At 50.6% G+C, this 11379-nt stretch overlaps 2 protein-coding genes across 3 annotated transcripts; both read right to left on the reverse strand.

Moving 5' to 3' along the window:
* Positions 1–940: 940 nt before the first annotated feature.
* Cmtm5 (CKLF like MARVEL transmembrane domain containing 5) lies at positions 941–3421 on the reverse strand. 2 transcript variants are annotated; one of them, XM_057786536.1, is made up of 5 exons: positions 3008–3418; positions 2073–2225; positions 1527–1619; positions 1268–1352; positions 941–1173 (listed from the first exon to the last, which is right to left on the reverse strand). In XM_057786536.1, the coding sequence occupies exons 1-5, from the start codon at positions 3131–3133 to the stop codon at positions 1160–1162; spliced, it is 471 nt and encodes a 156-aa protein (XP_057642519.1). In that variant the 5' UTR covers positions 3134–3418; the 3' UTR covers positions 941–1159. The 2 variants fall into 2 exon arrangements, with proteins under 2 accessions (XP_057642519.1, XP_057642520.1); XM_057786537.1 differs by lacking the exon at positions 1527–1619 and having other exon boundaries at positions 3008–3421.
* A 928-nt stretch (positions 3422–4349) lies between these two features.
* Positions 4350–7223, reverse strand: Il25 (interleukin 25). Its single transcript, XM_057786852.1, has 3 exons — positions 7215–7223; positions 6809–7044; positions 4350–4649 (listed from the first exon to the last, which is right to left on the reverse strand). The coding sequence occupies exons 1-3, from the start codon at positions 7221–7223 to the stop codon at positions 4394–4396; spliced, it is 501 nt and encodes a 166-aa protein (XP_057642835.1). The 3' UTR covers positions 4350–4393.
* Positions 7224–11379: the final 4156 nt, after the last annotated feature.

An 11379-nucleotide genomic window follows, 5' to 3' on the forward strand; every position in this document is an offset into this window, starting at 1 on the left:
CAGCTGGGCAGAGAAGTACTGTCTGTAGACTGTCATGGACCACACAGTTCCTCTTTTCCAAGCCTATTTGCCCAGCTGTTACCTCAAAATCTCTGGTGTCAAGCATAGACTCTGTAGACAGGAAACACTCAGGAAATGTGTCCTGAGGAAGTGCCAGCCCGGGAAAGTGGATCCCCTGGCGAAGGGGTGGGCCCCCGTTTTCGGAGCTTCAAAAGAACTCAAAAGAGTATCTAGATCAAGACAGTTCTGTTTCAGTGTCAAGATGTTCTAGACCCAGCTCTGCTACAAATAAGGAGGTCACCTCCCACTAACTAAGCCCCCCTTTCTCCTATATAAAATGAGGGCATGTGACCAGTTCTTATGGAGGAGTTTTTTCTTCTGTGCTGGTATTTTAGGAATGTCTCCTAAGACTTTTGGCGGTCCTCTTCCCTATGGTCTGCCAGTCCGACCCTTACCATACCACAAGGGGGAGCTCTGCACAAACCCCAGAGAAGGACCTTAGCCCATGGCTGACGGGTTTGCTGGGCTGTCAGCATCAGGAACCCAGCCCAGTACACAGCAGTGTGGCGCCTTCCTCTGATGTGTCAGACTTAGGTATGAAGTTTCGTCTTTGACATATGTCTTCAGTTTTTTCAATCAGACCCTCGCTCCCTCGCCCCAGGATCTTGGCTCTCCGGATCACTCTTCCCTATAGATCACAACGAACTCTTTGGCTTCCTTACTCAGTATGATTTTCTTTTCTTTTCTTTTTCTTTTTTCGAGACAGGGTTTTTCTGTAGCTTTGAAGCCTGTCCTGGAACTAGCTCTTGTAGACCAGGCTGGTCTCGAACTCACAGAGATCCGCCTGCCCCTGCCTCCCGAGTGCTGGGATTAAAGGTGTGCGCCACCACCGCCCAGCGGTCTCAGTATGATTTTCAAGGAAGAAGACCCACCATTAGGATTTGAATATTTTAATTTGGGAATGACTTGGAGGCACAGCAGCCTGCCCAGCCCCCCACACCACTGCCACTTTTCACAGGTCCCCTGGGACTTCTCAAGCACACGTCTCTATAGACAGAGAGTAGATGATGGGCACTTGGGAGCTTCAGTGAATCCAAAGATGACAAATTTGGGCTCCGCGGTTCCTGTGTCTGGTCGTGCGAGCCAGGTAACCCTGGAATCACTGCTGGTCCCCTGTGGAGATGTAGCCAGGCAGGGAAGCCATGTATGACTACAGTATCTGGGGCGGAGATAGCAGCATCTCCTCTTGCCGGGCATAGACACTCACCCTCGGTTGTCCTAGGCATCAGCTCAGTTCGGTAGATCTTGAATGCATCATAGGCAAAGACAGAAACCAAGATTATGCCAAAAACCTGTGGGAGAAAAAATAAATGGGGGTGTCTCAGCAGAGGTTGTCAGACTAGGAGAGGGGGTCAGGAAGAAGTAAAGGAATGAGGTATGAGCAGATTCAGGCTTTGGTTTGGACACCAGAAGTGTGCCAATACCCCAACCACAAGTCCTGCAGATCACGGCAGGGATGGACTCACAAAAGCAGCAATGGCAGCCCCCTCCCTCGAGGTCACAGCAGCAAAGGAGACCACCAGGAAGATGATGATGGCGCTGATGCAGCGGAGGAAGTCCTGGGGAACCAGAGGCAATGCGGGGTGGGCGTCATTACCAGCAGGTTTCCCAAGCTAGTGGGCTTTTTCAGTCTGATCCTCAGAGATTGCTACCCGGGGATACCCCTGGACACAGGTGAAAGACTTTCAAGGGAGTGAGCTCACAGCACTACACAGAGGATGGGAGCAGATTAATCTAGATCAGCCAGGAGGCAGAGGGGACAGCAGTGAGCACAGCCAGGTGGAGCAGGACTGAGCAGGCCTTGGATGTGCGGAGAGCAGGCCTACAGTCTGTATGTCCCCTTGGCAAGGGCACTCTGATGGTCCAAAGCTCACTGTTGAACATAGGCCACGACATGAGTCAACACACAGCTTGATTGTGGGGACGGAGGGGAGCCGTGAGACAACAGGGAAACTGGGCAACCGGAGAGAAGCAAGAGACCAGGGCGGGATGGGAGAGGCAGTGTTCCTCACCAGACAAGGCCAGTTAAGTCTATCGAAGCGCTGGTAGTACTGGGTGGCGTAGAGGAAGAGGAAGGCGAGCGTGATGAAGAACTCTAGCAGCGCTGCCGCCATGTAGGCAGAGATGGAGGCCGTGAAGCAAATGAAGATGACGAAGGTCAGGGCCTGCGGGACCAAGTATGATGCGCTCTCTGAGGAGACCCAGGCACAGATCCGGCCACAGTCATCGGGAGCCCCCTTTTCTCTTGCTACCCAGCCTCACCGGGAGGGAAGAGTTTTCAATGAAGATCCCTGGTGTCAGGGATCATCAAGGGCATCTCCATCCTCCAATCCTACCATCCCAGGAATTCCCGCAACTCCAGTTGTTTGGCCAATCTGCCCATCCCCAGGGGAGTCCCCGAAGCACAGGACACAGAGCACAGCCAGCTACAGAACCTCTGCCCCACGAAGCTTTCCCTACTGCAGGCTGCAACAGACAACACAGTTGACAGGAGCAAGAAGAAGGCAGACAGAAAAGAGGCTCCGTATCAGCACTGTGATCTTGCTCAGCAACCAGGGAAAGCCTGAGAGGAGAGGCTCATGGGCCACAGCTGACAGATAAAGCGTGGCTGCAGGAACTCTACCCTTTTGGACACATCAAGAAGTAACCCTCCTAGAAGCTGGCGGGAGACAGTGAGCCTCCTTCCTGGATATCCTCTCCCCACCCCGCACCCATGTCTCACTCCCTCAGTGTCCTGGAAGGCCATCTTTCCGTCTAACTTCAGTCCTGCAGCAAATGGTACACGTTGTAACTGTCTCCAGAGAGACATCAGAAAGATCAGAGTTGAAGAAGGTGTGCCTGGGGCTGGAAGGGGCTGTGAAAGGTGAGTACATGAGGCCAACACAGGTCTGCGGCAGGGATCGGGATGGGAGAGACGGAGGCACCAGGTTGGGGAGGTGGCCGTTACCAGCTCAGTTTCCAGCAGGATGCCTTTGAGGGAAGACAGGAAGTTCTTGTCCACACCGAAGCCCTGGAGCCCTGCAGCTGCTCCTTCCTCTGGGGGCCGCTCCCGGCAATCCCAAGCACTGAACATGTCTGTGAGGTTCACAGGGCACAGACTCCCCCTCACCAGACTCCCAACAGCCCCGGAAAAGAAATAGAAATCTGACTAGGGGAGCAGACAGGAGGAAGATGGTGCTTCAAGAGCCTGAAAGTAACACTGGGGCCTGCTGGGGGACTCTCAGAGAAGGCAGTCCCCAAGGGAGGCTCGGCCAGATGGGCTTCAATCAGCTAGCTGCCCAGAGTGCCTCTGCTCTTGCCTGTAGGGCAAGAGCATGAGGAGGGGTGAGGGAGAGGAGTTTAACCCTCCTCTGCCTCCAGCCTAATCTAAGTTGGAGAAAGAGAGAGGGGAGAGGAAGAGATGGGAAAGAAACCAAAGGGGTTGGGGCGGGGGGGGGGGTGAGAGAGAGACCGAGGCAGAGCAAGGAGTTCCCCGGTACCCAAAGCCTGAAGACATTCATGCCCCCTCCCATAACCTTAACCCGCTTCCTTGGCTGGGCCTTTCTCTCTTTTCCTTTAAGGGAGGTGGGAACTGGAGTCCAGCCCAGGCACTACCCTCCTGGACCAAGCTGCAACAGCCAGGACCAGAGGACAAAGGCGGATTGTTGGGGAGACAAGGGGGCGCTGTGTGCCTACTGCAGTGCCTCAATGGGCTTCTGTCTCTCCCCCATGTTGAGCTGTCTGACCCCCACTCTTACGTTCAGGGATGGACCAGTGAGGGGATGGGTGTTTGCAATGGACACCAGGGCCAGTGACAGAGCGGAGAAAGTACTAGAAAAGGAAAAAGGATCCAGTTGGGGACCACGTATGCCAAAGACAAATGAGACCATTTTGAAATATGGATATTTATTTGGATAAATCTCTTCACATTTAATAACAGTTTTCTCCTCAGAATCATCCATGTCAAAGTAGTTACACCTGGCTGCCTACAGAGTCAGTATTCACAAGCAAACAAAATGAAGGGCAAAGGGGGAAATGTGGAGAAAGTGCCTGTGCTGAGCAGGGAAAGTCAGAGGGAAGGAAGAGTCAGTAGTGTGGTTTCCGGGTCAGCAGGCCCTTGGCTACGTCTTCTGAGAGGGAAGGCCATGACGGCATCTTCCAGCAGCCACAAACGGAAACTAAACTGCTCCTTCCCAAAAGTTCTTTCCAAAAGTGCAAAAGTAGGGGGTTTCTCCCCAAGTTCTCCATCTTGTCCCAGGACCCTGGTCTTTAGTAGAGCTCTGGAGGGCTTGAGAGCCCAGGTACCCTGGCCCGCTGCGGCAAGACATCAGCCTCAGGTAGGTGGCAAGCGTGACTAAGAGCTTACGAGGGGCCGCACACACACACAAGCTAAGGAGACGCGATAGAGCTTACGCTCCAGACAGTAGCCATGATGGCAGCCTTGCTGTCCGTGGCATGGCCGCCGGTAGAAGACCGTCTGGTTGTGGTAGATTGGTACTGAGTTGCCCTTTTGGTCCATGTGGGAGCCTGTCTGCAGGCTGACACAGTGTGGGCACAGGCAGCGCGCGTGGTACAGGTCCTGGGGCACTCGGTTCAAGTCCCTGTCCAACCTGTGGGAAGAGGGATCATGAGTTCCGGAGGGACAGGTGGGCTGGAGAAGTTGGAAGGAGAAAAGGGTGTGGCTGTGGACTTGGCTTCTTAAATCTGGTCTGGCATCGGGTACTGTATCACTTTAAATGCATCCTCTCCTCTCTGAGATTTATTCTCTCCAACTACAGTATAGGTAGGGGACTAAAGAGTGGCTTTCCCAGTGACACTGAATGCCAGGCCATAGCCATAGTAGCTTCTTTCAGAGGCAGAGGAAGGTGAGTAGCCTCCTGCCAGCCTCCGCCAGACCAACTCTGCATCTCTCTGATAGGCACGAGGCTTCTCAGTAAAGTATTGTATGTTTTTGTGGGGTTTTAAAATTATAATTATTACAACACTAAAAACTGGTATGTGACCAGTATGGTGGCACATGCCTATAATCCTGGCACTTGAGAGGTAGGGCAAAGAGTGCCATGAGTTTGAGGCTAGCATGTGTCATATAGCGAGCTCCAGGCCATCAGGGCTACTGAATGAGACCGTGTGTCACAAAACAAACAAACAAACAAAAACCCCCAACAGCCTGACAGCCAAGCATAAACAGATTTATATAACCAACACTGGCCATTTCCAAAGCACTGGTCTTATTCCCCAGAGAGAGCTGCTTCATGTCTAGATATTGTCCAAGCAATATCAATTACAAAAATTACAAGCTCATTTTGGACATGGGCAAGATTTTTTTTTTACCTATTCAGAAAGGATTTGTGGCAACAAAAAGCTAAAAACAGACCAAAACAAAATAAAAGAATCTAACTACTAAAAAGAAGATATAAAAAGTATTGTGTCCAGCAGCCTAACAGGAAGCCCTAATCTGGTAGAACCATTTCCCATACAAGCCTTGGGGAGACTGGGGTCCAGCTACTGCAAATGCTTTCCAAAGCAGGGTCCATAGTAAACACCCTGGGGGTTTTCTTGCTATTTGTTTGTTTTTAATGCTTCTGTAATCAAAGCTTGGGGACAGCTGATGGTCTTTCCTTGTAGATTTCTTGCCGAGGTTAATGCATGGAGACCACTCTAAAGGCTGTGCTGACTTTCTCAAACACACTTGATACCATCACTTTTTTGCTGCGCAGCAGCTTGTGAGACAAGTGTACAGAGTTTAGGTTGGAAATGGTCTGCTAAGAGGGAATCAGGGCTCACTGCTTCTCAGAGAAGAGGATGGTAAGCTGAGCCCACCCCCATAGACACATCTTCCAGGCAGCCTCTGAGACTACTCCAAAGTATGATGAACTGGTATCTTAGACATAATATCAGAACTGACCCACTCCCTATACCAGGGAGCGTCTCTATGCCCCTCAAAGGACAGGCTAGGCAACAGAGACATGTTGGGAATGAGAGCACAGAACCCTGGGAAGAAACAGACCCGCAGAAATAGGCTTAGGGAGCCGGGTGGTGGTGGTGCACGCCTTTAATCCCAGCACTTGGGAGGCAGAGACAGGCGAATCTCTGTGAGTTCGAGGCCAGCCTGGTATACAAGAACTAGTTCCAGGACAGGCCCCAAAGCTACAGAGAAACCCTGTCTCAAAAAGAAGAAATAGGCTTAGGACCCCTAAAACCCTAATTTGCAATACTTTGTTTCTCTGCCCCAATTTCATATCATGGCACAAGTAGAGAATTATCATATTTACGTGACACACTATGTAGAAGACTAAGAGGACCATGATTTTGATTACAGATAAGAAGCCTGAGATCTAGCCACCCACCTGCCTCACAGGAGTGACAGCATTTGACACAGTGGCGCTTTGTGTCTGCATCACATATGACAGCTTGACACTTATTAACACTTTAGTTAGAAGAATACTAGTTATGGTAGAGACCAGACAAGAAACAGAATCAACACAAATATGGGTTTTACGTATATTGTTTCATTTGGTCTATATACTAGCCTCTAGAATGTAATCTAGGGAGAAGAAGGAAGGAAGCCAGCCTGAACTTGGAAACATCACCCAACATAATGCAATGAGAACAGAGCTGAGACTCAAATCCAGGCCTGTGTAACTCTCAACTTCTCCGGTCCTTACAATTAAAAGAGGCTGATAGGTCAAACTGGGTGGGACTTTCCGGGTCCCTCATCCATCCCCTGGAGGACACAAGAATATACCCGGGAGGGAAACAGTAGACTCACTCATAGCTCCAAGGAGAGATGGCCCTGGTGTTGAGGGGCCCATCACTGCTGGCCCTGCAGGACTGTGTGTGAGTTTTAAGCTCTGGGGGAGATACAGAGGCAGTGTTCCATGTCAGCAACTCTGGAGTGGAGTCTTGTTCTTTGCTGGAGCAGCAGCTGGGCCAGTGACTGCAGTCACTCTGGGTGTGCAAACTGGCCGTGTGGGTTCCCACGATCACAGCCAAGAAAGCAGCAACCTAGAAGCAAAGGCCAGTGAGAAAGCTACTCTCAGGTCCTCGTCGCACATGAGCCTCCCCAGCAGCTCCCTGAGACCAGAAACCTGGCCGCTCAGCCTGCCTGCACACTCAGTACCATCCCTGCGCCTTTCCCTCTCAGCCAATCCGCTGCAGACACCGGGGCCACTCACCTGGTACATGCTGGACACGGCTCACTCGCTACTCAGTCACAGGTACTATCCCGCCTGACAGGCCTTCTGGAAGCAGGCTGACTGGAGCAGTGGAGGTGCCCTGGTTTTATTTTCAGCAAACCTGTTTTGTTTATTCAAATTTATTTCCACTATCTTTTGGAGGGAGTGACCTGAGATTAAAAAAAAAAAAAAAAAGAAAACCAAAAAGAAAAAAAAAAAGGAAAAAGGAAAAACCACCCAACAATAACATAAAACCTGAAAGTGTTGCCAAAAGGTGTTTAAATGTTACCCTCATGGAAGTTGTAATAGCCATCATTATCAGCCTGGCAGCCCATTGGGTAAACTGTTCCTTACCACTTTCCGGGCGGGGGTCGTAGTAAGAGCATCTGCAACTCTGTCTCTGTCTCTGTGAACTGGCATCATGGGAATTTCCCTGGTTGGTTTATTACCTCAAATAAAAGAATGTCGTCTGGTCTTCCTTCCAGGGGCACCATTTTCAAGACTTCTGCTACTTACTCCTGTCTAGGACCTGACCTCCAACTGTTCCCCTCTTCTCACTAGCCGTCCCCATCACCTGTCTAAATGAAAACTTCCCTCTTCCTTATCTTTTTTGACTTTCATCCACTCTGTCCTCTGACCCCTCCTCATTTTTATGACCCCAACTCTTTGAGCACCATCATCTGTCAGCATGAGGTCTCTGTCAGTGTCCACTACTACTGTCCCCAGTTTCCTTTTGCCCTCTCAGTTTGCCACCCTGTTCCAGTCCCTGTCCCTAGACTTTCCCTGACCTCTTCCTGGGATAAGGATGCAGCTGTCACCAGATAGTGCTACCAGGAGCATATGCAGAAGTTTTCTGGTTGAGTGGGCAAGACGGAAGGAAGACGTTGTGGGTGAATATCCACACTGCACAAATGAGAAAGTGGATCGTGGAGAAAAGAACACCGTGTTACCTAAGACCTAGCGGGAGGTCTCACCCCTGTTCATAGAGCCCCAGGAACACACAGCAAGGACAGCTGTCACTCTCAGGCCGTAAGGGAGCCAGCCTACTCAGCCTGTGCATTCTCAGAGGGCCCTATTGGATAGGTGAGAGTGTGCAAACTCCAGAAAGACACAGGTCGGTCACGGTCCAGCCTGCGGGGGAGGACTGTGCAGACACCGGCCCCCACTCTTCATGCAGGCCTTTCTCTGTTTGCCCAGGGATCTATGCCCCACCCCAATACACTCATACACATTGTCTCTAGAATAATGTGTACTGATTTGCATGTGCTTTCCCTCAGAAAATACTCCTGAAGTAACCAAGGGATCAGAAAGTAAACAAAGGGAACCAGGAATACTGTGTACCATAAAGAACCACTCTTTCAGATGCCGTAGGACAAAACAGCCCCAAAGGAGAGGTGTCATGACAACAGAGAGCAATCTCAAGAGTTGGAAGAAACAGCTTTGGCTACTCTTAGGGCCCTGAAACAGTGGACAGCACTGAGGAGAAACCACTGGTGGCCAGGGTTAGGACACTTAGGAGGAGCAATATGACCAGGAATATCTTCAGCTGATGCCCATGCCCACCCTTGCCCCAAAGTTCCTACCCTTGCACCAATGGTTCCGAACACTGTCTCCCTATGTACGCTGCTGGCCTTGTCTTGCTCCTACAGACTTGAGTGTGCCCGACATGGATGGTACTGAGCCCCAATAATAAGAGCACATCATCTTATTATGTTCTGATACTAAAACTATGGCAAGAAAAACCATAATCCAGCCGGGCGGTGGTGGCACACACCTTTAATCCCAGCACTTGGGAGGCAGAGGCAGGCGGATCTCTGTGAGTTCGAGACCAGCCTGGTCTACAAGAGCTAGTTCCAGGACAGGCCCCCAAACCACAGAGAAACCCTGTCTCGAAAAACCAAATATATATATATACACACACACACACACACACCATAATCCTCCTATTACAGATGGAGAAAGTGAGACCCAACAAAATTTAATAATCTACCCAAGGTTATGCACGTAGAAAGACTGAGCTGCTTTTTTCAATTCCAGCCCTCAATAACTCTGAACCTAAGCTCCTGGCATGAGCCCCTCCTCAGCTGGCAGTGGATGGAAGGGAATGTGTAACTGTTCGCTTGCGTTGGACATGTTTTATTTGCACCTGCCCAAGACCACAAGGCATTCCTGCCGACTTTGGCGTTCAGCCCTGGTGGCTGGGATCCATTGTTCCAGCTTCCTGTTCCCCAGCCTTTTGTCTGGCATATGGCCTCAGGTGGCTTGTGGTGTTCCCTAGCAACCCTAAGCCCAGAGTAGGGTCCTTTAACTAGCAATGCTGTTTCAGAGAGCAGGATTCCTACAGGTCTCCTCCAGCCGCACCCTGGGGAGCAGAGCTTGACCGGCGCACAAGGGGGCGCTCTCAGGCACTAAAAATGATCCCTAACTTGTCTCAGCTGCTGACACTGCAGAATTGAACTGGCCTGGGTGACTGGGACGTTGTTCTTCACAAGAGGCATTTGGGGTCTCTCTCTGGCTCTGTAGCTCAGGCCAGAGGAAAGCTCTGGAAGGCAGATGGGATATCCCTCTAAGTACACGGTCTTCCCCGGGGTTGGCTTTCCCCATAGGTGATGACCAAGCTGACCCATGAACCTATTCTCTGAGCCACAGGCCCCCACCCCACCCTGCTTGCTCAGCCTCTGTCCTTATCTCATTAGTAGCTTTGTGGGACTCTTTAGGGTGACTCCCTGCCATGAGAAACATTTTCCAGAGGGTTTCCTCCTGGGGTGACTAGTTTTGGAATCCCTGAGTCATTTCAGCTTCCAGGGAATCCTTGGGGGTGTGGGGGTGGCACTGGGGAGAATCCTGGAGGCGGGAGCAAAGAAAGGTTGGCCCAACATCTGACATAAGGAGTACCCTCCCAACGTGTCCCTACTTGCCTGGGCCTGACCTGGTAGCCAAACAGGGCTGGAATTTCTACCCCTGTACCCCTGGGAAAGGAGGTAAGTACCTACCAGGAAAGGGCGGGGAGAACGTGACGAGCTACATCTTTTATCCTTTGCTTGAGAAAGCTCTTGAGGCTTGTGGTGAGTTCGAATACAACTACTCTTAAGCTTATTAAAAGGATACTCATGCCCCTACCTGCTGCCTTGAAATTTTAGTCTGTTCATGACCTTGGATGCTCCTTCTGCACGTCCTTCCTCATTGGTAAAAGTGTACATGGTATTTTGTATGCATCCCTGGGGGGAAAGGTGGCATTGATGTGAGTGACCTTAGAGATACCAAGATTAGTTGACCGGACCTAAGGTCCTAAGACAGTGCAGCAGCCACGGGACTCAGCTCCTTTTTACTCACCTTCTAAGAAGCTAGGACGGGAGGTACTAGGATATTGAGATCCTCATCGGCCTGCTGGCAAGCAGGTGCTGCTCTTGGCAATGGGGCATCCCCATCACACTCTCCCAGGGACCTAGCAATGGCAAAGACGGAGACTTCTGGAATGGTGTTCCCACATTCTGATTTGTAGGTGATAATGACCCTTGATGCTAGTCATTTTTAGAGATTTATTTTTATTATTTTAATTATTAGTATGAGGGATGGGGGATATGCACATGAATGGAGGTGCCCACAGAAGTCAGAGGTGTGAGATCCCCCTGGAGCTGCGGGTTACCTGATGTGGGTACTGGGAATTGAACTCGGGTCCTCAGGAAGAGCAGTATGTGCTCTTGACCACTGAGCCATCTCTCCAGCCCGCTAATTATTTTTTGTTTTAATACAGTTGTTAACTACAGAACAGTTAAGCTCAGGAGACTACCTTCAAGGAGAACCCAGTTGGATCTGGAAACACACGGAGCTAGCAGATGAAGACTGGAAGGACCCAGGAGAGGCACCTTTCCAAGGAGAACCCAATTCTGCCCCGTATTCATAGCCTCTGTGTCCATCCATCCACTTACCAAATATTTATTAAGCGCCCACTACACACCAGGCACTGACATTCAAGCATTAGAGATGAAGAAGAGGACAAGACAGACAGCACCTCTTCCTCCTGAGGCTTACAGTTTAGGAGACAGATGAAGGACAACGAAAAAGCTACATTCAGACTATAATAGAGAGCTTGGTGAAGAAAAGGAAACGGTGTTATGGCGGGGGGGGGGAGCACAGAGTTGCTGTGGAGACTGGAGGGGGTGGG

Source organism: Chionomys nivalis, chromosome 12 (assembly GCF_950005125.1).
Source record: "Chionomys nivalis chromosome 12, mChiNiv1.1, whole genome shotgun sequence".
In the NCBI taxonomy this organism is placed as follows: domain Eukaryota; kingdom Metazoa; phylum Chordata; class Mammalia; order Rodentia; family Cricetidae; genus Chionomys; species Chionomys nivalis.